Genomic DNA, 27,485 nt, shown 5'->3' with positions numbered 1-27,485 from the left:
CACCAAATGGCAGGCAGACAAATTAACATAGTTGAGCATTTGGAGTCGTACTCCCGAGTTTGTGATCTGACAATAGAGCGACAATTGAATTTGGCATACAGCAGGTGGGCACCAACACAGTTTCAGATCAGTGCTAACTTTTCTTCTATCTGCTGGATGTGGCAGTTGTGTGTTAACAAGTTTGACATAGGGCGACTTTTTGCCAGTGTTGTGTTATCAGCTTTTTTTTTCTCTGGAAATGCACAGTAGCATATGGAGCTGCGGTCAGATGTTTACATGCACTCATCATGGGTATGAATGACATGGCAATTTGGGGATTTTAATGGTTTATTTGAACTGTTTTTGTTTTGTTTTTTCATTGTGGGATGAGTCTACAATATACATCTTTAATGTCTGAAAAACAGTCTTGAATTTAGTTTGAATTTTTCTGATACACACAGCAAAATAATAATAATAATAATGGATTGCATTTATATAGCGCTTTTCGAGAACCTCAAAGCGCTTTACAATTCCACTATTCATTCACTCTCACATTCACACACTGGTGGAGGCAAGCTACAGTTGTAGCCACAGCTGCCCTGGGACAGACTGACAGAAGCGAGGCTGCCATATCGCGCCATCGGCCCCTCTGGCCAACACCAGTAGGCAAGTAGGGTAAAGTGTCTTGCCCAAGGACACAACGACCAGGACAGAGAGCCCAGGGATCGAACCGGCGACCTTCCGGTTACAGATGCGATTCCCAACCCCCTGAGCCACGGTCGCAAAAGCATGCATACCTTCACTTAAAATCTTTTAATAAGTGGCACTAAAAAATGCGCAATTGGTAGTTTCCCTTTGCCAGCATCAAAGGGGTTTGATGGGGCAATGAGTCATTTAGAACAATGGGGAACTGAGTAAATATCTAAAAATAAGAATTGTAGATTTACACAAACTGGGAAGATCTCTTGGAGCCATTTCTAAACAACTGCAGATTCCAAGAGCATCAGTTCAAAAAACTGTATGCAAATACAAGTAATTCAAATGAGTCGGAAGGTCTGGAAGAAGATCCAAACTATCACCCTGAGATGAGAGGAAAATGGTTAGTGTGTGTAACAACCGAAGAACCATCAAGGATGCTTGGAAATTGGAAATTGAAGTATCAGTGTCTGTGTCCACCAGAGATGGGCGCGTTACTGTAATACTTTTTTCGAGTAACGAGTAAAGTAAGGGATTACTATTGCAAAAACGGTAATTAGATTACTGTTACTTTCCCGTAAGCACGCTGCGTTACTGCGTTACTAAAACTGTGATTTTCTTGCGAGAGTGTGTCATGACAGTGACGTAAGCGAGTGCGACGTTCGTGACAACAGCTGTGTGCAGATCAACAATGGATCATATATCGAGTGTGGGAGAGAGTATGAGCGTGCAGCGTGGAAGTACTGACCTTACTTTGAGTTTGATTCCATAAAAAGTGACAAAAACATTAGCGTCCGCTATTCACTGCGTGGGAAGAAATCTTCTTTTTACAGCGAAAAAAAACCCTTAACTTCCGAGCAAGCACCGAGTAGCTACGACGTGATGTGAAATTCACAGAGAAACTCGCGGATTCTTCAACTGACCGCTGCGGCACACCTGCACCAGGGTAAACCTCCGCCTACGCCACTCCTGCTATACAGGTGAAAATAGAGCAACAGGACCGCTAGTCTTTGATTTTATTTCTTTTCTGCTGTGTTTCACTTGCATTTATTTGAAAGAGTGAGTGTAAACACAAAAAACTATTTTATTTTATGTGCTGGAATGTGCAGAAAATAGGTTTAAATGTTAAACAAATTTCTTCCAGTCAGAGAATGTTGCATATAATTTGTTTTTTGCTTGATGCATAAAGTTAAAAGATTAAAACTAATAAAACAAGTTTTAAAAAGAGAGTTTTTCATTTGATTACATTTTGTATGATGGATTATGTAGAAAAAGTAGAATTGGGCTGAAAGATCTCACTTTATCACCTATTCAGGTTGTAAATCGTGTTTTTAAAAAGTAACTAAGTAACTAAGTAATAATTACTTTTGAAAATAAGTAATCAGTAAAGTAACGGGATTACTTTTTGGGGGAAGTAATCAGTAATTAGTTACTGATTACTTTTTTCAAGTAACTTGACCAACACTGGTGTCCACAGTGAAGCAAGTTTTTTTACATTGCCATGGACTGAGAAGTTCCCAATCAAGAAAAAAACCCTGATCCAGAATTGACACCTTCCAGCTCGAATGAAATTTGCAGCTGCTCGCATGGAGAAACCGAATGCCTTCTGGAGAAAGGTTTTCATGGTCAGTCTTTGTGGTCTTTGAACACAAAAATTGAGCTATTTGGCCACAATGATAAGAGGTAACAGGCGGAGGACTAAGGTGCATGTTTCAAGCCTGAGAACAACTGTCAAGCATAGTCATGGTAGCTTTACACTGGCACTGGTGCATTACACCAAGGGGATGGAATAATGAAAAAGGACTACATTCAAATTATTCTTCATCTCACAGGTTGAAATTTGAACACAGCTGGATGTTTCGACAGGACACTTATCCCAAACAGACTTTGCAACTGGTTTTGGAATGGATAAACTGGGCTAACATTAGGCTTCTGGGATGGCCTTCACAAAGCCCCCAACCTCAATCCTACTGAAAATTTGAGGAAAGCACTTGCGAGCAAGGAAGCCAGCCAATTTAAATGAACTCTACACATTCTGCCGAGAAGAGTCTTAACAACTTCTACTGCCGTTTTGACGAGCCATCAGGCAGCCTTCACACCTTCAACGACCCCAACAATAGAGGCACTTTGGACACTCATTCCCCCACCTCTCCCCCCTCCATAGAGCCATCACCACCTTCAAACTGTTCACCTGCAACACCCGCCCCCTCACCCCACACAAAAGAGGATTTCACACCACCTCCTCCGACCACAACTCTTCATATTCATGAAGCAGATGTGAGGAAGCAGTTTAGGAGTCTGAATGCTCGGAAAGCTCCCGGCCCAGACGGTGTGTCTCCTGCCACCCTCAGACACTGTGCAAACGAGCTGGCCCCAGTGTTTTCTGGCATCTTCAACTCCTCACTGCAGGCATGTCACGTGCCTGCCTGCTTCAAGTCCTCTACCATAATCCCTGTCCCCAAGAAACCTAGGATCACTGGACTAAATGACTACAGACCCGTGGCTCTGACATCTGTGGTCATGAAGTCATTTGAGCGCCTAGTTCTCTCCCATCTCAAGACCCTCACGGCCCCCCTCCTGGACCCCCTGCAGTTTGCATACAGAGCCAACAGGTCTGTAGACGACGCCATCAACATGGCCCTACACTTCATCCTGCAGCATCTGGACTCCCCAGGAACCTACGCCAGGATCCTGTTTGTGGACTTCAGCTCTGCCTTCAACACCATCCTTCCAGACCATCTCCGAGGCAAGCTTTCCCAGATGAATGTGCCTGATCCCATCTGCCGGTGGATCACTGACTTCCTGACAGACAGGAAGCAGCATGTGAGGCTGGGAAAGAATGTCTCGGACTCCCGGACCATCAGCACCGGCTCCCCTCAGGGCTGTGTTCTTTCTCCTCTGCTCTTCTCCCTGTACACCAACTGCTGCACCTCCACCCACCAGTCTGTCAAGCTAATCAAGTTCGCAGACGACACCACCGTCATTGGGCTCATCTCGGACGGGGACGAGTCTGCCTACAGGAGGGAGGTTGAACGTCTGGTGTCTTGGTGCAGCCACAACAACCTGGTGCTGAATGCCCAGAAGACAGTGGAGATTATTGTGGACTTCAGGAAGCACACAGCCCCACTCCCCCCCATCATCCTGACTGACACCCCCATCACCTCTGTGGACTCATTCCGCTTCCTGGGTACCACCATCACCCAGGACCTGAAGTGGGAGCCCACCATCACCTCCGTCATCAAGAAAGCCCAGCAGAGGATGTACTTCCTGAGGCAGCTGAAGAAATTCAACCTGCCAACACGGACGATGATGCAATTCTACACTGCAATCATCGAGTCCATCCTCACCTCCTCCATCACCGTGTGGTACGCTGGAGCCACTATCAGGGACAAACAGAGACTGCAGCGTGTTGTGCGCTCTGCTGAGAAGGTGATTGGCTGCAGACTCCCATCTCTGCAGGACCTGTACACCTCCAGGACACTGCGGCGTGCAGCCCGGATCTCAGCTGACCCTTCTCACCCTGGACACAGTCTGTTTGACCTGCTCCCCTCAGGCAGGAGGCTCCGGTCCATTCGCACCAGAACCTCTCGCCATAAGAACAGTTTCTTCCCCTCTGCTGTTGGACACATGAACAATAACCACATGATTGTCCCCGCCACTAACACATGACCCTACGCTGTGTCACTGCATCATTTCATGTTTGGCACTGATCACCACCTGCACTCATGTATATATCTTTCTACGTAGCACTCTTAATTCTTATTCTCATGTATATATCTCATGTATATCTCATGCACATATCTTTCTTTCTACATAGCACTTTAATTCTTATTGTCTGCACTGAAGCACCGCAGCAATTTCCTAATGTTGTAAACCTCAACATCTGGCAATAAACCCATTCTGATTCTGATTCTGATTCTGATATCCAGTTAGAATTGTGAAAAAAGCTTGTTGATGGCCCTCAAAACCATCTGTTTGAGGTGCAACTTGTTAACTTTTAGTGGGAGGCTATGTAGACATTTGAGCCTGTATGAATACGTTTGACCCTGTGTGGATTAGAGGAAAGCCAAAATAAATTCTAACTTGTGCAACTCAATTTTATTTATATAGCTCCAGATCACAACAACAGTCACCTCATACAGTCACCTTATATTGTAAGAACAATATAAAGCACTTACGAGAAGAAAGAACTTATAATAGTAGAGACAAAACCCAAACAATCAAACAACTTCTTTTGAGCAAGCAGTCGGCAACAACAGGAAGGAAAAACTCCCATTTAACAGGAAGAAACCTCCAGCAGAGCCAGGCAAAGGGAGGGGCAGCCATCTGCCGCTACTGGTTGCGGGTGATGGGAGGAAGACAGGACAAAAGACGCTGTGGAAGAGAGACAGAGATTAATAGTAACTAATGATTAAATGCAGAGTGGTGTATACACCCACAGTGAGTGAAAAAGTACAGTCATTTCACCCTGGTGAAAGAACAGTTCAAAGAAATGAAAGGCCCAAATTACCATGACAGTCATGCACATGATGAGTGGATGTAAACTTCTGACCACAAACAAAAAGAAAACACCCTGGGTGTCTGCTTATTACTGTCCAACAGTAGCTATTGAGATGCTTCACAACACCACTCACCACATATACGAACCATATTAATATATTAATATAAACAATATCACCTCAGAATTTTTTTTTTTTTAAATAAAATGGAATAAAATATTGTCATTGTGAACTATCCATCACTATTTGGAAATTCAGTCATTCGTTTAGTATTAAGCTATTCTAGCAGTCTGGATAACACTTTTAATTAGAACCAATATGTCACTCTATGTGTTTTAAACCATAGTTAGCCGGTTTGCACGCTCAGTAATCCGAATTACAGCCTCTGGTGACCATCTGCCGTCTGCACAGACAGCTCCGCGCACTACTTTGTTACTGAATTCACCTCAGCCCGCCCCCTCCGTGTGTGTCTCTCTGTGTGTGGGGGGTTATAGCCTACCGGGCGGAGTAATTCGTGCTGGTATCTATTGAGTGCATGCGTGCGCGAGTGCGTGCTACGGTTTCAGCCTGTCACTCTCGTTGTGCCGCGGCGCGAACACGGGTAGCAAGAAGGACCAAAAATCCGCCTGGTATCAGTTGTTGTCCCTGGAAAGACTGTTTCCCCCCCATCACTAGAGACACCTCTCTTGTTTTAAAGTGCGTCTGCTCTTCAAGGAGAATAGCTGTGTGACACATTACAATGCTTCAAATAAGGGACCTCATCTGGGGATTGTTATTCATCGGCTGTGCAGGTAAAATGAGTTATTTCTTGTTCTAGTCTAATATTAGGTTGTGTGGGGATTAATATCCAGCTGTAGGCAAAGCAAATCTGTGTGAAAGCGCAGGCCGAGACGTGCTGATTCTAGAGCAGCATCCTCTGGTCCCACCGGCGGCATCCTTGTCACTGACTCCGGACAGTGGCGCTGGATTTGGAGCTCGAGCGCTGCAAAATTCACAGTTATCCCAAAAGTTCTCTAAAAAGTGAGGCATCTCCCCCTCTCTGAGGGAAAGCGACATGAATTACTTAGCAGGGCGCATTTTATTCAGTTTTGGGGTTATACAGTTTGATAGAGGCGCGTATCTCGGTGCATTTTGAATATCCCTGCACAACACAGAGAAGTGCAGACGACCAGTCTCTTTCATTCGGGGTGACTGTTCTCCCTAAGTTAAGTTATGCAACATATTTTTAATAATAATAATAAAAATCCCCACTCGTACTGCGTGCTGTGGAAGTTAAGCTCCTGAGTTCGTCCCTGTGGGTAAATAGAGGAGGATGCTTCCAGAGACCGGTGGTGTAGTGGGGCGCTTTTTGTGGTCCCCTTTATGTCAGCAGCCAGCTTATTGCTTATAGCCTCTTAAGTCGCTGCAAACGTCAACGGCAAACGAATATACTGTCATTCAAAAGTCCACCTCGGCTTTCTCAGTTCTGCTGGGTCAGACGTGACGCACCGAGGATGGGGTGTCCGGAGAGCCGATCGCTATTAGCGGGAACGCTTTGTTTTAGCCCACTGGAAACAGATTTACTGCCCTTTTTTTCTCTTTATTACCTTAATATTCAATTTGTTTTCCGTACGCATGCGCTTAAAACTATCGAATAGATCGATAAGATGCACGCACAAATTTCCACTTGTGCCACGATCGGATTTGGCACATAACCAGTAGCTGTGCTGATGTGTCCGTGCGGGAGTTTAGTTTTTGCATCCCTGCTCTGATCATATAGGTCGACACTGAGGTATTGCCTCTGTTTTTGTTGTTTTTCTGGCCAAAAAGGACTCTGTAGTTTCTAACTTAGTAGCGAGGTGCTTGTTTTTTTCTAACCTCCATGCGCAAAATGATGTCGACTTCGGCACAGACCCAGACTGATTTGATCGTACTTTTTAATTTCGTTGGTTGAGGGGAAATTCGTCATCCAGTGAGGTAGACTGAATAGTCTTTCAATGTATACAATAGCATCCAATCCCAGAGCTCTCATGGTTATATAGGGCGGGAGGGGGACCCATTTTTCCCCCCAAAGCCCCCACCTCTCCCACCACCCACATCCTTCTCTCCTCCCTGCATTCACCTCCCCATTACATAAACTGCAACTGAGTGCTCAAAGAGGAGTTTGAGGACCCCCAGGGGTCCTTGGAGAGCGGAAGAATAGTTTGATGTTATAATTTGATTCAATTTAGTGTACATTATGGTGTAAAATGATTATTCTAACCCGAGGCCTCAGTTGCACTGTTGTTTCTCAGTGCTCTACAGGTCTATGCTTTTCTTGTCTATGGCAAAAAACAAAATAAAAAAAAGAAGCATTTTCTTCTCCACTACTGAGATTAACTGCAGCCAATACAGCCACTGAGTCTGGATGAAATGACTGAAGGTACAGTTAAAATAACCAGAAGGCAAATCTTTTCATGTGCTAAAAAAGTAGCCTATCATCTGGCTATGCCTGTTTCGATTTATTGACATTTGACTCCTTTCCTTTCTTCCTTTCCTTTCCTTGCCTTGTGTTTGTGCCACACGGCCATGACACATTATTTGGGGTAGACTGTTAAGTCACTTTTCCCCGAGCACGCATCATTAGTTTAAAGTTCATTCTCTGTGAGACTGTATTGAATTATCCATGCAGTAGTCTCGGTCTGGCTAAATAATACATTTATTTCACAGTTGTGCTGAAGCCAACAGCCCTGTCTTTGCAGAATTTAGGGAAATCGAGCATGAAGAATGTGGGTCTACGCACAGGAAAATAATGTATATAGCCTAAAATAATGTGGACTGGGGAAATTGAGTGGATAAGACGACAGAATTTGAAGAAGGTGGATCATTACTGTGTATGTTGGATGGTATTTTTCTTGTTTTGGTACATAAAACCTAAGCTGGCCTCCATGTGGTGCTGGGCGTGCCCCCAAAGGGGCTCCGCTTTTGTTTTTCTTGTTTGTATGATCTGGTGGTTTTTGAGTGTGATAGTGATGTTGATACTTGAAGTTATATAAAATATTGATTTATTGATTACTGTCCAAACTTTTAAAACACAGGATTTGACATTTTGCACTTCACAAACAGCAACCAAAAAAATGCACTTTACATTTTTATCGCTGGGAAAAAAAATGCTGTGATTTCTGTTGGGAAAAAAAAACTACTTAAAATACTTTCAACAAGCTGAGTGAGGATCTAATGGGCTGTGTTGGGATAATGCGTGTGCCGGCTGATGTTTGTGGTTTCTATGAACCTTAAACTGCATCACTTGGCGCTGGCTTTTGAAAGTTTTCCAGAATATTTTTGGAGGTATTTCCAAATCAGCACCCAAACACTTGGGCACCCTGTCACTGATGTGGGTTTAGAGAGTGGTGCTGGGATGTTTTCATTTCTTCTATATGATTCATGACCCTGCCGAAATATTCTGACACCCCCACAATTTACCGCGCCTCCGCAGGGGAGGGAAAGAGAAAGGAACCAAGAGGGAGATAATTAGACAACTGTGCCTTAGCTGTACCCTCTTGCAACAAGGAGAAATTCAAATAAATTGATCGCATTATTTGATGGACTCGGGGTATATTGAAGGGGTAATGACAGTATCACACACTTTGAGGGCTGAGCAATTTAATTACATTTATTGATTTCCAGTTTCTGTTCCAGTTCGATGATAATTACATTTTTGAGGCTCGCGCCAAACATTAGAATGCAGAGCTACACCACCTTCCAAGATGTAACTGCATTATAATGCAGTTTTAGGAGTCGACACAGGTAGTGATCTTTCTCGACTTAAATTCAAGTCGAGTGTGCAGTGCCCGTTCTGACTGTGTTACTGAATTAAGCCACCGCATCCATGGTGGTGATCAGTTTGAAACTGGAAAAAGTAGAAGGTGATGCAGGGTAATCTGAGGGGAAAAGAAGCCCCGTTTATTAAAGTGAAAATGACACCGCCTCAGATTTATGACTTCAAGAATGTGAAGTTACAGATCTGAGGCATTTCTATTCTTTTTTTTAACCCTTTCATGCTCTGTGCTGTTGGCTGTAGAGAAACCAACGCAGGGTTGCCTTCCAGTAAAAGTTTAAACTGGCTTTTATTGCACTGCAGCTCAGCATCGTCCAGCAGCGCCCTGCACTGACCAAATATGTGACCAAATATGTAAAATATGTACTACTGGGCATTCCTGATTGATTAGTCTGACTTGAGGATAAAATATATTTATGATCAAATTACATAATTAGGCAGCACGGTGGCACGGTGGTTAGCACTGTTGCCGTACAGCAAGAAGGTCCTGAGTTCAATTCCAACATCAGGCCGGGGTCTTTCTGTGTGGAGTTTGCATGTCCTCCCCGTGTTTGCGTGGGTTCCCTCCGGGTACTCCGGCTTCCTCCCACCGTCCAAAGACATGCAGCTTGTGGGGATAGGTTAATTGGAAAATCCAAATTGCCGTTAGGTGTAAATGTGCGAGTGAATGTGAGCGCGAATGGTTGTCTGTCCCTGTGTGTTGGCCCTGCGACAGACTGGCGACCGGTCCAGGGTGTACCCCGCCTCTCGCCCTATGACAGCTGGGATAGGCTCCAGCGCCCCCCGCGACCCTGAAAAAAAAAAGGAGAAGCGAATGGATGTTATTGAGTTGAATCGCCTTTTCACATGATATTGCAAACCGCTGTGCAGTGTTTTAGCATCTGACAGAATGGCAGAGTGTTCTCTCTCTTGCTGAAAGTGGATTGCCTCTGTTGGATTTCTTTATTCTTTTTGTTCCTGAAACAACAAGTTTGCAGGCTGAAGGCAGGCTAGATGCTGATGTGCACTTGCCATTCAGTTCATACAGTTATATGAAACTGCAAGCAGTGCAAATCCATGTACTGTTCTGGCTGTAAAGCAGCATGTGTGTACTTTAATCAGTCAGCTGAACTACAGAAGGGAAGAAAAACTTTAGCTTAACATTTTGAGGGAGAAAATACACAAATCCTAAATGGCTAACATATGGGACTTTAACTGCTGTGGTGGGTTCAAAGCCACTATGAAAATAATACAGGCTATTTTTGACTTAGGGGAACTGGAAAAAGCAGCCAAACACAGGAAAATTATAAGGCATTTTTAGTCCGCTCTTTAAATAAAACTAGATTCTGGCTCTTTCAAGCTTTGCTCCGTAGTTGCACTCTGGTCCATGCACCATTTGGCTTGGAGACACTTTGTACTAATGTACTATTACGGCTTGTTATGATCAAATTCTCGTCAGTACATGGACTGTTCAGATTATAGCAGTACTCCTACTTGGATTCAGCTTCTGTTTAGCTAAATACTGCATGCCTGTGTCGCCGTACAGTTTATGTAAGAGAGCAACAGATCAAGTGACTTGTCATCATAATTGCAAGTTGATTCTCAAGATGTGAGTTCTTTGCTGCTGCCTACATTTACATAAAGTTCAGTCATTACTGCGTCTACATTTTCGCCCTATAGCTTTCTTTTTTTCCCTTCTTGCTGTGCTCCCCCCCCCCCTTGATTTGTTTATTGATCTCCATCTTTTGCAGCTTTTATTATATGTCATATCATCCTTTCTCCCCTGAGAGTTCAACTCAAAACAGCCCACACAGCAGCACAGACACAGAGCCCTGTGTGTCTGAGTTACATTATCTGCTAATTAGTGCAGACTATTAAAATACTAAAAATTTAACTCACTAAAACTGAAGCAGAAACTCCTTGAATCGTTTGTACCACACAGCACAGTCTGTTAGATAATTCCTTTTAAAATGCTCCAACAGGCAACAACAGCACAGACATGGTGGAGAGGTGCATTAATTGACTTTGAGTAGTCCAGCAGTCTGTGTTGGAACCCCTGTCAGTCACAGCATCCATCTGCACACCAGCTCCAATATGCAGATGGATGGGTTTTAGAAAATGCACCCCTGTACACTTGCCACGAAGGGGGGAACTATGGAGGCCCTAACTGCTTTGTGTACAAGGCTGTAAACATGCTTTTTAATCCTGTGAAATTGGCTGTTTTAAACACAGGACTCTATGTGGATTCGCTCGCTTTTTGAGTGGGCATTAGAGGAAATGCAGTTTTTGGCACTTATGCCTTGGCTTCGTTCTCCAGACCTGGAGGCTGCTGTTTGCCCCAGACAGTACTGGTGATAAACTTTACTTCATCATGATCACGATTCAAACATGTCACATGAAACACAGTGACACTCAACTATCAAAGACCTGTGTACAGCCACTTGGATATAATTTTTCTAGATGGGTGTGTTCAGGAGGTAGAGTAGATCACGTACTAATCAGAAGGTCGGTGGCCTTATCTGTGCCTCCTCCATTCTGCATGTTGAAGTATCCTTGGGCAAGATACTGGACCCCGAGTTGCCCTCGATGCATCCATTGGAGTCTGAGTGTTTGGACATTACGAAAAAAAACCCACTTAGGTTAATGTGTGTATGAATGGGTGAATGAGGCTTGTGGTAAGAAAACGCTTTGGGGTCTCAAATTGAGTAGAAAAGCACTGAACAAGTACCAGTCCATTTAGATGTGACAACAACAATGCTCGTTAAGTGCCGTTGCAGCCAGAACCCACTATAAGTCCCTAATCTCACTAATAGAAAAGGATGTTAACACTTATTTACATCCACTGTTGGTATGCTTTTACACAAACACAGAACATTTGTTAGGCTAGTACAATCAAGTTAAAATGAGAGCTGCCTGTCTGTAGCCTAGGTGCTAGCTTGAGTTGCCAAGTATATTTGAATTTGGCAGATTCTTTTAGACTTATCTACAGTCTGAGACAGCAGCCACCCCCTCAGTGTTATCTGCACTTGCTGGTTCCACATCAGCAGCAAGGGAAAAAGCCGGACTGAGGAGATGAGTGATGGTGACTAATGTCAGTTCTTCATTCTTTCCAGACTCCACTCAGTCTTTTGTCAGTAATATTATTTAGTTTACTGACACTCAACATTTCTTTTCAGTGTGATGTTATTAAGTGTATGTAGTGCATTTCCCGCTGTAAAAACTGCTCTCTGTACCACAGATATACAATACGTACCTGCACATATGGGTTTGCTTATCTGTGCAAAATCTGTTATTGCTCCACCAAACTGTTAATATTTAATGGAACTGTGCTGTTCAGCTTCACTGTGTGGCCGTTAAATCGAGCTGAAATCCCCAAATTTGAACAACACTTTACAAACACTTTTAAGCTTAATTACAAAAAAACAATAATTTCTGGGGGTTTTTAACACAGGAACACAAAGACAGTTTTAATTTGATTCCAGTCACTAAGCCATTAGAAGTTCTTCGTCCGTGGATGATAAAGAGGCACGTAAAGTCTAAAAACTTTGAAATGCAGATGATACAAGTTTTACATAATCCATAAATTCATGTCATATCACAGAGCTTCTGAAAGTGCTGATAATTCCATCCAGATGAGCTCAAAATGACTTGACTGGCTATAATATTTCTTCTGACTGTTAGATGAGGATAGGCTGTCTTTGCATATTAATCAGGACATGAATAGAACCCATGAGTGATTTTTATTGTGTGAGCTCTGAAGGCGTCCTATAGAGAATTGAATGTGGGGGAAAAAACCCAGAAAAAAAGAGACGGACTTGTTATGCAACCCAATCAGCAGCCCCTTCCTTTGCCATTGAGCGCAACATTGAACATGATTTTCAGATCTTAATGCTGTCTTCAGAGTGTGTAACTAAATGGACAACTGATGTCAATGAAGTAATGTCTCCCAAAATTCTCAAGCAGATATAATATTCACAGAGGAAGGTAGCCTTTAGTCATGTATATTCACATTATGTCATTATGTTCTAATGGAATGCCACGAGTAATACTAACTAATGTAACATGAATTTTTAAGTTACCATTAGATGAGTTAATGCACAATGACTCATCTAATGGTAACTTAAAGTTTGATGAGTCAGTACAAACAAATTTAATATTACATTACTTACCACAACTTGTAGCATGGTGTATGGAAGGAGTGGGAAATGGATTCAGGGTGGGGGTGCGATAAGCTGCAGGATGATGGAAGAGGTCAGCCATGAGTCTCCATACACTGTGATACTTGCAGACAGGGAGCAGGTGGAGGATGATCTGTAGAGCTGGAGCTGTGGAGCTATGCTCTGGAGAGAAGAGGAGTGAAAAGGCACTAGAAGCAAGACAGAATATGTATGTCTAATGGGAAGTAGACAGGTGTAACAGTGAAGATGGAAGGAGCAGTGGTAGTGAAGACGGGGTCAGCCAGGGTGCAGTGGGTGGAGACGAGTGTCAGGGGGTCATTTGTGACAAAAGATAGCAGCAAGAGTGAAAGAGAAGGTTTACAAGATGGCAGTGAAACCTGCTATGATGTATGAGTGGAGAGGGTGACACTGACAAAAAAGGAAGTGGAGCTGGAGGTGGCAGAGCTGACCGGGATGGACAGGATTAGAAATGAGTACATCAGAGGCACGGGCAATATGGAGCTGAGGAAAAGAGGAAGTGCATAGAGAAGATTCATGGATGTAGCGGAGGAGGACATGCAGAGGGTCGATGTGACAGAGGAGGATGCTAGAGATAGGGTGAGACGGAGGTAGACGATCTGTTGTGGCGACGCCTAAAGGCAGCAGAAAAATCAATACAATATGTAGTTAATTCAGACGCAAGGCAACCCAGCACAGTCATCCATGGTTAAAACAACATGTCTTTATAACAAAACCATAAGCATTATGATTATATACCATGCAAATATGCATGTGTATCTATATATGTATATATATATATATATATATGTATATATATATATATATATATATATATATATATATATATATATATATATATATATATATATATATATATATATTTACGTGTGCGTGTGTGTGTGTGTGTGTGTGTGTATATATGTATTTTTTTTCCAAAATGAAGTTATTCATGAAAGCCACATTTATGTGGCGGGACTTTTCTTGTCAAAATGAAAATATGCCTTCACTGAGCTTGTTGACACACTTTCTGCTTAGCCATCCATTTCAGCTCAGTAAAATCTTGTTTCTGATCCTTTTTGTTGTGGTCTTTTCTTCTGTTCTGGTTAAAGAAACGGGGTCTGAAACAAAATACTTCTCCAGTTTCCTTAGGCTAAACTCTGGCATTTTGGCAGAGTGAAGCAGCATCAGCTTCTAATGAATTCAGATAAACAATGCTTGATGTTCCCTAAGATCCCATCCAAGAAGGTGAAATATCTGTGGGAGTGGCTGTGATTTCAAACAAGCTGCTGTTGCTCTAAGGCTAACCGGGATGCTGCTCGTGTGAGTTTTGCAAGGTGATAGAGAATATTCAGGTGTTTGTTGTGGCACTCCTCAGCATACTTGCTTAGCCCCAACCTCACCAGATTTTCTACATAAGAACTAATGATCTGTGCTCCTTTGGCAGTGGACTCCCTATATTTTTTTTCCCTTTTACTGAGCTCTTTAAGTGAGGCTGCCAAGTCTGGTGAGGTTGCCCAAGGTGACGATGGACTACATTGCTGCGCAACAGAATCCCAGCATGATGTCCCTGTCCTCCTTGAAATGCCTGGAGAGCTACAAGCACCGATTTTTATTTGGAATAGATACTGTGTTTATTGATGTTCCAGTTTTCTTTATTGTCAGCATGGGACTCTGTGTTATTTATAGCCTGTCACCGTTATAACTTACTTCCCTCAGGACTTGCACTGATTAACAGATGGTATTTTGTTTCTGAAAGTCACTTCATACTTATGTTGTGTTAATTTTCAGGTGGAGAAGAAAAAACCCAGTATTTTTTACTTTGCATAACTTCCCCCCCCCCCCACCTGTTTCAACCAAAGGCATAAAATGTAAAATATGCTTGGAGTGACAGCGCCTCCATATAAAATGCCTTGGCTTAGCTGCGGTAACCTTCATCAGGGATGACACAAACGCTTGTCAGCCCTGAGTAATTTTCTTAATGTTGGATTACCGACAATCTTTGAGCTAAAAGTGCAGAGAGCAGGTTTTGCTTTATTTTCTCTTTGTTCAACTGAGCCTTCAAGTGCAGAAAAACGGCGGCAATATCATCCGAGTGTACTTGGCAGACTTTTAATGCTTATGCTTCATCACTTAAACAAACACCTACTGTATGCGATGGCTGGCTTCGGGTGTGATCTCCTGCAAAGCTATATGCTTAGCAATGTAAAAATAGTAAGTTACAAGTCTTGCAGTTTTATAGGAAAAGCTTTTGAAATGCAATAACCTATAGAAATACTGACGGGTATACACGAATAAGCTGCATATCATTGCTTGCATTAAAACACCTGCTGTTTTTTATTCAACCCTATGCACAGTGTTGTCTTCTAGCTTCCTCCCCAGCATTATCTCTCCAGGAAAGCCGGTTTGGTACTTTCTGGAAAAGCGAAAAGTACGGGGCTCTAGTGATTGCCTGACTTTTAGCTATACTGCTGCCCCCAGGTCCCCATGTTTCTCTTGTCAGCCATGTTAGTTAGCTTTAAAAAGAAAGGTATTTCTTTTTAAAGCTTTGACCAACTCTGATGCTATTATGAGTTCTTCTAAAAGTTCTGATCCCTGATATATTACTTTACTGATGCCTGATCAAATACTGCAGTTGTTTCATCTTGTGTTATAAATCAAGCACCCTGCTTTTCCCTTTACAGTGATCGCTTTTACCCCTCCCTAAAAGCTCAGTCTCACATCCTGTCTAGTTCTCCTGGAGTCGAGATGATGGACAAAGAGCCTTCGGTCAACATTTATCTGTAAGAAGTCAAAGTTTTAAAAGGTTTCAATAGGTGAGCGTGTGAAAGAGTCATTAATAGTTGAAGCTGCCTTTGTCGACGGTGCACAAACAGGAATTGGCTGTTAGCTCTCCATCGTTCTCTCTGTCCCGAGGCGCTGCTGCCCGAGCATCTCATTGCCCCCATCTGTAGGCATCTGCCAGGGGGACTCTGGGCCAGAAGTGGTAATCACTCTTGCGATGTGTTTATTATATAATAGTATTAAAATGTAAATAATGACATAATATGAGATAGGGCTGTGCAATATGACCAAAATCTCATATCCTGATATAAGACATTTATCGTCCAGACAAAGAAATATATCACAAACATTTTACATTTTCTGTAAATTCTGTGAATCTCGGGCAACTCGATTTGCGTGTTTTGTTTTGTTTTTGCTGGTCGTGTACCTGGAGTCAAGTGTTTTGACAGATGGATGAAACTATACATTTTTAGACATTTTCTTTGTGAGTATTTATTACACGGCGTGTTGCGGGGAAAAACTCGTTCTAACGTTTGATTCTGAGGTTTCTTTTTTAGCACCTAATGGCTCTTTTTTGCTTCTCATCTGTAAACACTCTGCATACTCTTTCACTTGATTCTGTTTATTTTGAAAAATCTCAACAGGATCTTCAGCTTTATTGCGAAAGGTTTACGTGGTAAATAAACAAGCGGACGGCGGAGCCGCGCGATGGTTTTTACCGGCGTTGTTGCTAACGTCAACGCATAAAAACAGTCGCTTGTCCGTCCGTAGTGTGGTTATATTAAATATAAGAGAAAGAGAGAACTTTAAGAAATTCTACAGTGACCATCAAAACGTTGAAAAAATATTGCCGTAAACAGTTTATTTTGTGACACCATGAAACAAACGATAGCTTAACATGCAACGATAGACGTTTTCATATCGTCATCCGATATATATCGAACAGCCCAAGTATGAGAAATATACTGTGCATTTGACTGAACCGGCATATGGTTGTGTTAGGCTGCTAATTCATTTGTCACTTTTGGGATTCAAAATACTTATTAGTGGAAAAATACGTTCTCTGATTGAGTTTTTAGTAGTGCTAGTGTGCACTAAAAACTCACCTAATTTTTGTCGTCATCTTAGCAAATTTGTCATTAGATTGAAAAACCTTTCTGTAGGTCACAAAACTGTAATCAGGGAAGCCCTGTGTATCAGTGACGCTGACTTTCACACCTGTATTTTTCAGTGGCTAGTTTCTAGGACTGCAGCTAAGGCACTCACTGAAGTAAGAGTGTAAAACAGTTTAAAGTGCTTTGTTCCAGGATTTCCACAGCCTAGCTGATACCACACCTGCTGCATTCATTTGTAGATGGGGGAGGATTTTCTGATTTTCAGAAATCCTGCTTTTCAAACCACCTGAAGAGTCAACTCATTTTCCTGTACACCTGGTGTCTGTAGGGATAATCGCTGCTCATTTAAGATGCATGCAGCGATGTTTTTCCACACAGTTCATTTCGAGTGGGTCTCCCATTTTGAAACATTCCTCCTTTTCTTATTACGTGTCTTTTTTCTTTGAGAATCGTTATTACTCCCCTATGAGTCCTGTTTGGAGATATTTCTTTTCCTCCTACTACGAAGGTGCAGCGTTAGCCATCTTAACCCCAGGTTTCAGATTGCAGCTTGCATAATAGGTTTCTTAGGAGTGACCAGTAGGGCTGAACGATTATGGAAAATAATCTAATTGCGATTTTTTGCCCCAATATTGCGATTGCGATGCGATATGCGATTATTTTTTAAGGTATTTGTCTTCTGTATTATTAAACAAAGACAAGCAATACATCATATAGTATGGCCAATACTATATTACATTAATTTTAAACTGTTCTTTCCTGGAAGACAGACCTCTGTTATGATGACATGAGGTGATGCATGAATTGATGACTGACATTTTTATTTAACTTCTTCAATCACAACAGTATATTTGAACATACACAATAGTTTATTTTTAGCTTACAAACATCTGAGCATAAAGTGCTGACAAGGAACCCTGGTGTAAACATTAAAATGAAAGTCAGTACAATGTGCAGATTGCAGAAATATACATAAAAAAAATCAGTGGCTTTACCACACTCAGTTTTTCGACATCTGTGAACTACTAGACAGTCATTCAATTAAAAAATAATATTAAATAAATAAAACTAATAAATAAAAAATACACACATCTTACTGATCTCTGCAGTCAGTAACATTACACATAAAGTGCAAACATAATAGCAATTGTATAAACACACACACAAACACGCCTTTAAAGTTTAAAGGCGTGAAATTGGACGGTCTAGCCTTCTGAATCAGAAGGCTAGTTCTGATTAGCTAATCAGAACTAGCCTTCTGATTAGCTAATCAGAAGGCTAGTTCTGATTAGCTAATCAGAACTAGCCTTCTGATTAGCTAATCAGAAGGCTAGTTCTGATTAGCGTCACCGCTGTCTCGGTGGAGTTTAATAAACTCGGCCGTCTGCTTCTTGCTATCTAAAATATAACCAGACACTGGTGTAAATTCTCGACTGTCTCATACTTCTGTTTAATAAGTTTTCTGTTTGACGTTTAGTCAGCTGTGTGAAAACCAAGGAGGAACCCACCCGGGGGATTAATAAAGTTTTATTTTATCTAATCTAATAACTTTAATCTCAGCCAAACCGATTTACTCACGAACAAACAAAACACTGAAAAAAGCCCAACAATAACATTTTTAGGTTGTCTAAGTGACTTATATATTACGTTTAACCCGAGCAGCGAAACTCCGCGGTGATCTGAAAATGATGTGCCGGGAGTTGTGCCGTTCTCGGCCGCATCAGTAACCCTCGAGCTCCCGGCTAGCTGTCGAGCTGGTGGGTAGCAGACGCCTCTGAAAACGTCGAAGCACTTTTGCAAATATGGGATATCTTGATAAACCGAGCAGATATTTGATGTTTACACAACTACTTTCTCGCCTGAAAATATGTTAAAAGTTTATTTTGTGACCCAGAAAGATTAGTATGAGTAATTTTAAAACTTAGTAGCGGCCGCCATTGCTGGAAACTGGAGTTTGGCTGGGCCGCGCTATGAATTCTGGGATATGGTAGTAATTTGGACAGCCTTCGGCGCGTCGCTGTGACGTAATCGGTCTACAAATGCGGCCTCAGGAGGATGCAGCCCATGAATTGTATAATATAATCGCAGTATAATCGCAGCCTTTGCGGTTAGAAAATTGCACTTGATCATGTCGCGATATTATCGCAAATGCGATATATCGTTCAGCCCTAGTGACCAGTCATTCACATAACAATGGCAGCTGGCAGTTATTTACCTGAGTGTGGATGCCGGCACTTAACACTTCTGCTTATGCACAAAATAATGAACAGTAACAGCGACAGCAAACAAGAAACCAAGTGACTAAATTAAGAACAATATGAAGAGTAAACATAGGGGTATATTTTTGATACCACTAAGGCTCCACTTGGCTTATTATTATTATTATAATTATTATAAAAAGCACTTTGATGTGTTGATTTGAAATCTTACACACAACTCGCTGACCTGTAATTTAGCTTCAGGGGATGTGCTCTGTTTCCTGTGATCACCACTGATATTAAGAGATGCGTCTAGGCCCTCGGGCTGTGTGGGTGTTTTGTGCTGGCGCATGCAGACTGTAAGTTTGATGTCGCACCTTATAAACGCCGTATCACTTTCTGCGGTGTCTTGGCACAGCAAAAGTTGCTCTACGTGATTTCACCGTTCCAGCTCTGAGACCAACCTGAGGATTATTCTCTTCTTTAGCGATAAACGGCATATATCTGATGCACCTTATGTGCACACAGGCACTCCGGGTTTCTTATGTTTTTCCCACAGTCAGAAATCTACCTTCTCACATGGCTTACCTTGGCTGAGCTGTCATAGAGAGTTAAGGCCATAGTGTATTTGGGCATTTGTTCTACTGTCTCTAAATCCCAGGGAGTGACTCACCATCATGATGTATTGCCTAGCAATGACAGCTGGCTCATCCCAGGGACTCTGTGATTGGCTGGCTTCCTCAGGTGCCAAGTTGCCTGAGCGTGTGTGTGTAAAGAAAGGAAAGGGAAAAAAAACACCCAAGCATGTCTTCTGGGAAAAAGGAACAAGGCGAGATGTGCACCATGCGCAGTTTTTTTGTAGACTTGTTTACTTCCTAAATTGGCACAATTGTCAGCGAGCACATTCTTGAGGCATCCGCTGTGGCTCTGTAGTGTTTTTCAGACCATGCCAGCAAAAAACGAGAATGACTTCTTTCACCGAGTGCTGTTCACACACTCAGGTGGCACAATCACAGACTGTTGGAAGTTCTCAGATATTAAAATAGGATAAAACCTATTGGTGGCTTTTAACTTAATGTGCTCTCTTTAAGTTTTGTGAAAGCTCAGTTCACAGAACTTGTTCCGGACTTGGGGAGTTCTTCAGCCTTGCTGCTATGCATTCAAATGTGTGGAGAAACAACGCTTCATGGGAAAATAGTGAATTCACATAGACGGAAAAGCATATTAAATACATAATAAAATATAATAAGAGTTTGTTAAATATAAAATATTGGGTTTATGGTCTCTTGATGGGGGAAAAACCCCCCCAAAACAAAACAGCTTGTCAGAGGTGATAGATGTTGGTTTCCTGTTGCATTTAAACGGTATTCAGAGCTGTTTTGGAGAGGTTTCTGTGAAATACTCTGTGTGGTATGGAAACAGCATGAAACACAGACACATCTTGAAGCTGTTGATTTGACAGTGGATGCAGCTCAGACTCTGTGGACCGTTTGATCAAACCGGTGTGTCAGAAATCATCAAATTAACTCGTTACATCCTGCCACCAATCTAATATGGGAGTCACACACAACCAGAGCCCCGTCGCTTGTACCCATACGGCTTTCACATGCGGGCGCTGATGAGGTTAGACTGATCAAAATAAATGGTGTTTTTGTGTAGCAGGTGGTTGCAGGGTAACACCAGCTCAGTGCTGAGAGGGAGTGGCTGTTGTTATAACTGGGTGGCCTTCCATTAACACTTTTAATGCCCGTGATGCTGTGTAATAAACCTCAAACCAAAATATCTATCAAAAACTCTCAAAATGTGATGCATATTGAAATTGGCTGCAAATGCTCGGTGAAACGTGTATGTACTTATGCTTTAATGAGATGTCTCCATGTCTAAATGAGGAAATATTTAGATTTTAGAATGCATGTTATTGCCATCTTTTTCTTAATTGTATCTTAAAAATATAAATTTTTACTTTCCTGATGAAATTGAGGCCAAGCGAGCATGAGATTAGTCCGAGTTCTACTTGAAAACAAAAAGCTAATTTGCAGTAATCAATACCTGTGTATTCAACTGAGCTTCTGTGGAGTTATATGGAACAAAGCACTGATGTAGTAAAATATGGATGAAGATTGAAGAGCAAATCAAATTTATTAAAAGGCCAACTATTAATGTGCTCATTTTGTCCTATCTCACATATATCAAATAAAGTGTAAGGAGCTAAAAACGGATGGGATTATTTAACCAAACATAAACACTTCTAATAAGATTAAAGAAAATCTGTTTAGCATTTATGTTCAAGCTGCTGCAATTAATAAAATCAGGAGAGGTCTGTGATTTATTATGCTTTTACACTAACAGCTCTGTTGAAGAGCTGCTTGTGAAGAAAAGACTCTGTAGTGGCTCACTGTGAGGTGGGGTTGCAGACAAAGGTGCAGGGTGACGGGCAGGAGGAGGAGGGGTGGAGGTTGAAAAATAGGCGGAACACAATGCAAAGTGTTGTCAAGGAGGAGCCACTGTGCCGGCAGGGTACTCCAACCTCTGGATTCATTGTTTCCCGTTCTGTTGCAGACCCTTGTTTTGTGCACTGAAGCTTGCAGAGACCAGTGCATGAGACACGGGCACGTTGCGTTTAGGCCTTCCTTCTGGCTCGAATTTAAAGAAGAGCGTGATGCTCAATGTTCTCTACTTTATTCGATTTTCCTTCTTACTTGTTAGTTGACTGGCGTTCTTCAGCGTGCAGAACGACGGTCTTTTCTTCACCGTTCTTGTTACTAAATGAGTGCATTCACACGATCTGAGATGCCATGAAAAGAAACATCTTTGCCGTGAATGATGATGATGATGATATGATGCAGGTTCATCCTTTTTTTTTCAATTCCAGGAAATAATATCTAAAAATAAGACAAACCCTGCTGATAAACTAAGCTGTAAAAGGAGCTAAATTTTTGCTTATGTATCGTGGCCTGATTATGTCTGTGAAATGAATAGCCGCTCTCCTGACTGACAGCTGTCTCATTTTATCTAGAAAAGCTCTTTTTCATAATTTGCTGCTCTGCTGCTTTAATAAGCCATCGTTACCACAAAGTTCTGTAGCTGTGTAATTATATTGCACTATTGACGGTCGCAAATTATGCCTGCACATAGAAATGGATGCTAAAAGACTCTTTTTTTGCTTTAGTTGGAGAACAGAACTTGATACATGAATGTTGACAGGTGATAAAGAAATGCTCTCGGTTTTCTTGGCACTCTTGTGTTGCACTTCCGCTTCTATAGTATTTGGCAGCTTGCAGTATTTGTGCTGCACGATTTACTGTAAATGCTCAAAATTTAAATGTAAATCCCTGCCATATGAATACATGAAGAAGAAATATCTGCAGCCTTCGGTGGTTGCCTTTTGGTATTGATGCATTTTGGGCAATAATGCACTTTCTCTAAAACCTTGAACCAGTCAGTGAACTCCAAATTAAGCCCTCTCTGAAATTCTTTTGAATTTTTAATATAATGCCAGAAGCATATGCTTTTACTAAGTGCTGAGGATGGTATTAACACTTTTGACTTTCATCTCACGGTTGAAATGGGAAGGACAGGCTACAGAAGGTATAAAAAGTGTTTTTGTGCTTTCAAAGCTTCATACACTTTGATGAAGTCTCAAGGTCAAAATATTCTGACCAAATACATTTAGGTCAAAATCTCACCTGAAATGTTTGATGCTTTAATGCATACATACATACAGATGCCGACACTTTCATCTTGATATTTTACATTTTACTTAATTTTGATCTTACCTTTATGAGAGACTAGGGGGGGGTAAATGTCAGTTGAAGACTTGCGCTCTTTCTGAACACCAGAAGGATGAAATATGTTTGCGTTGCAGGAACAAAGGGAGTGTGTCATGCTGCAAGTGATTGATACTGGCTCACAGTGCAGGAAGCCAGATGGGCCAAACTCAGAAGCATCAGGAGTTGAGGGCTTGGCCTTTTTAGCTCATCCAACAGAGGCATTAGAGACTGTGCTGCCCAAAGACTGCAGCTCAGAGACTTGCAGTGTGCTTGGCATGCCTCAGTGTTATGGTCGAGAAAACCAGTTTGAGATGATTTGAGCTTTGAGACATGGTGTGTTATCCTGGGGAGATGTGGTCATAAAGGGACGGACACGGTTAGCAACAATACCCAGATAGACTATGGTGTTTATACAACAGTTGGTTGGTAGTAATGGCCACAAGGTAGGCCAACAAAACATCTTCCACACCATTACAACCATTACACCAGCCTGAACCATTGATACAAGGCAGGATGGACCCATGCTTCCATGTTGTTTATGCCAAAATATAAACTGTAGTCTCTGTTTCCTGTTCTTAGCTAACAGGAGTGGCACACAGTATGGTCTTCTGCTACCGTAGCTCATCTGCGTCAAAGTTTACGTATAGTGCATTCATAGATGCTCCTCTGCATCCCTTTATTTTAATAGGTGGGTATTTGAGTTTTTCTTTCCTTCCTATCAGCTCAGAACAGTCTGGAAATGTTCCTTCTCATTTCTGGAATCTGCAATTTTTGCTAAGAGAACTGCTGATCATTCAAAAATGTGTTTTGTTTTTTGGGACTATTCTCTGTGAACCCCAGAGATGGTTGTGGGAAATTTGTATTTTGCTGATATAAAAGGTCAGCAGTTTCTGAAATACTCAGACCAGCCCATCTGGCACCAACAACCATGCCACACTCAAACTCACTTCAGTCACGTCTTTCCCATTGTGATGCTCGATTTGAGCTTTAGCAGGTCGTCTTGCCCAATTTCATTGACTTGCTTCTAGGTTAGTGGCTGATAAGATATTAAGCATTACCAAGCAGTGAACAGATGTTTGATTATACAGGTGTATCAAAATTGAATGTTTATTATTATTATGATCAAACTTTTAGAGCAAAAGCAAAATGAATACTGCATAAGTAAGAGTTAGGGTCTTGTCAGGTAGCTACCATGTGTGTTTTTAATACAATGTCATATCCTCTGCAGGAGAAAACTCAGTTTTATCTCAGTATTTTTGGGTGTATTTACTTACATTCTTTATTCTTTATGTATGTTAAGTATGCTTTATTATTTCCCTCAATTTTCCAACAAACAGCAACGCAAAAGAAGTCAACACTTCAAATGTTTCCATTGTGATACATCTGAATAATCACTGTTTTTCCTACTTTCGAGTCAGCTGCAGTTGTGAGAAAATGTTCTTGCCTTATGTTCTTGTTTCAATAATACTGATATGAAGGGGAGCTGTTACCAGATGTTGCCTTGCTGGAGTTGTAATAGATTTGGAGCACATGCAGGTTGGCCAAGCTGGTAGACATCAATCAATACTCACTGCATTTTTAATGTCATCATTTTTTTTAGAATTGTAAATTTATTATGTCTTTTCAACATTTGATGACATGACATTTGATGACATTGTGCCATTTAGATTTAGACTGATCTATTTTCACCTACATTTGGAACAAAATTCCCACTTTTATAAATGGGAATAACTATATATATGTGTGTGTATATCATATTAATCCTCTCCATAAGGTGACGTTATAACTGTAGTTTTCTTTTTTTTCTTTTACTGTGAGTTGTCTCAAGATTTTTACACTACATTTCTTGGCACTAAAGGTAATTTAAGATCTAACAGACAAACATCCAGTTAGGGCTGGGACATATCATACCGTTCACGGTAATACCGGTATAATGTTGGGCAACAATAAGAAAATGAAATATCGCGATAGAATATGGGTAAAGCGCACATGCGCAGTGCCTTTGTTTTCATACGCACATGGCGGAAAAAGCATGGCGGAGAATGAGAAGGGCGAAAGCGGATCGTTGAATGAAACGGATGAACCAGAATTGGTTTGTAAAAATGCTGCAACTTCAGTGGTGTGGAACTGGTTTAGCTTTCGTCCGTCAGATACACAACAAAGCACTATTTTTGGTAGAGCGTGCTAGCGGGCCGTCGTTATTACTGTGTTGTTTGGAAAATACAGCACACTTAAAATCAATCCTTTGATTTTTCTGAAAATCGACAGTGCCTCTTATAATCCCGTGTGCCTTATGTATGAATTCTGGTTGTGTTTCCTGACCTCAAAACGATTTTATGTGGTACACGGCGCTCGAAAATCTGTCAAATGCTTTAGTACGACTTTGCTAAGCTACGAAGCCGCACCGCTTGATAGATTGTTGGAGCATTACGGCTACCGTAGAGAGGAGCCTCGCGGAGTGATACGTACTGTGCTTCAACATAATATTACCGTATTGTGTGTGTATAACCTCTTTTTAAGCTTTGTGGATATTTTACATGGTTATGTCGGCCAATTTCCACTGGAAATGCCTTTTGGTTAAACTGTCAGCAAAGAATTTGCGCTGTTACGTTTTTATATAATTTAATGCACATAAAAAACAGCTGCTTGTTTAAGTGAAAATACATTGATGGGGTTTTTTGCACTAATAAAGTTGTGGAGTTGTAAAGTATTTTGTCTAGTGTCAATTATATCGTCAGTTATATCGTTATCGCAAATTTTCAAATGTATATCGCGATAAATATTTTTGGTCATATCGCCCTGCTCTACATCCAGTATTTCACAAAGAGAAAACTCTTGACTTCAATCATCCTACAAACTTTTCCTCTGTTGATAACCTGAAGATTAATACAACTCGGCCCACTGTGGTTATAATGAAGCGCTTTAGGCCTCCAGGACTGTATCTTTTCTCCAATAAAACACAATTGTAGCATGTGTCTTGCCTCTGTATTTTCTCTCATTTGTGGAATATTTTACTAACTGATTTTGTGTTTGAGGACTTGCAGTGATTTCTCTCAATCCCTGCTATCATTATACAGTATTGCTGCGATTAGTGAGCCATAGATAGATCACTTATCAGCGTCTGACCCGCTGTCGGTGTAAAAGATCAAATCAGAATGTGACGTCATACATCTGTTTTCCACTGTTTGTTTCACTAAATGCTTTTTTTCTTTCTCTCGATCTCCAGAGCAGCATCTGTTATGGACTGCTAATGCAGTGAAAGCTCACTGTTTTTGACTTCTGCTCTATTCAGCTTCACTGCACACCATAGCCAGCAGAGGAGATGGCTTAGTTAGCCACCCTGTGTCATAGAAACCTCCTGGGACTCTCCATTCACTCTATGCAGCCATTAAGGAAGGGAGCATAGAAGTCTCAGCTCTTCATTATGAGTCACTTTGCCAGATTTTGCGACACTGCCCTCCATGTCAGGAGGCATAGCGGCCGATAATTTTCATGTGAAGTAGACTACAAAAAAACCAGGGGACAACGAAAATGAGATTGAAGAGACAATCAAGCCTAGTGAGAATGGCCTGGTTGTTTGTCCTGAGATGCATGAGACTGGGTTTGGATACAGTGTTAGATGACATGGCCAGCTTCCCAAGGACAGATCCCTTTTACAGAAACATTTGCTCATTAGAGAGCACATCTCTCATTGTTTATGGACTTTAATGAGCCTTGCTGCAACCAAGGGTAGAAAAACAAAGACAAGAACATCCAGACCTTGGATTCAAAAATGTAACGCGTCCACGAGAGGGGCAGAAAGAACCTGACAACCCGCCTCCTCGCTAATCTGTCTTATCTGAATAGTGCACACTCCTTATGCATTTGAGGTTGAGGTTTGCGCCCCCCCTCCCCCTCTGAATTTTTCCCCTCCCATGTTTTTACCCTCCCGTCTCTGTCTTTCTCATTACTGCTATTGCAGAGACCAATCTCAGGGCACCATTTTGCAGAGGACATTGTGGAGCTTAATTAGTTCATTCAGGGATATGGCTCTTCTTACTAGCCTAGTGGCTTTAATGCCTCTGGAGGGCCTTAAATGCCATCTCTCCCTTACAGAACAGCCTCGAACTGTACAGAATATAAAATACCTGTCAGGTTAATAAGGAGGTACCCCAGCAAAACTCCTCAGTTTATTCATATGTGTGTTTGTGGCTTCTTTGGAGGATCCGGAGTGGCAGTCTCTTAGCACTGCCGTAGCCGAATGAAGAAAGGGCATGCATTTTTTTTTTTAAATCGCTGCTGTCTTCCAGTCTTGGCTTGCTCTGTTCAAAACAAGGCCAAATTGCATAAAGGCAGAACTAACGGAGCATAGATTGGTGAAAAAGGGGATTCAGTGCTTAGGAAGGTTGTTTGGTCTAATGAATGTCTTTTAAATAAATCACTGAAGTACTAAATCTTTTTTTTCTGACGCAGTTCCCCATTTCCTAACTTTTTAACATAATAAAAATCTTATAT

At 41.6% G+C, this 27,485-nt stretch overlaps 1 protein-coding gene across 1 annotated transcript in view; it reads left to right on the top strand.

Moving 5' to 3' along the window:
• Positions 1 to 5,770: 5,770 nt before the first annotated feature.
• Positions 5,771 to 27,485, top strand: part of ncam1a (neural cell adhesion molecule 1a) — a 267,214-nt gene continuing 245,499 nt past the window's right edge. The window contains exon 1 of the mRNA XM_085364059.1: positions 5,771 to 5,965. Coding sequence (XP_085220185.1) covers positions 5,914 to 5,965 — 52 coding nt within the window. The 5' untranslated portion in view covers positions 5,771 to 5,913. The remainder of the gene's footprint in view (positions 5,966 to 27,485) is intronic.

Source organism: Diplotaxodon limnothrissa, linkage group LG10, assembly GCF_057381915.1.
Source record: "Diplotaxodon limnothrissa isolate DT_005_m linkage group LG10, D_limnothrissa_male_GT1.1, whole genome shotgun sequence".
Classification (NCBI taxonomy): domain Eukaryota; kingdom Metazoa; phylum Chordata; class Actinopteri; order Cichliformes; family Cichlidae; genus Diplotaxodon; species Diplotaxodon limnothrissa.
The sequence above is the reverse complement of the archived record's forward strand: the minus strand, read 5'-3'. Positions and strand labels throughout refer to the sequence as shown.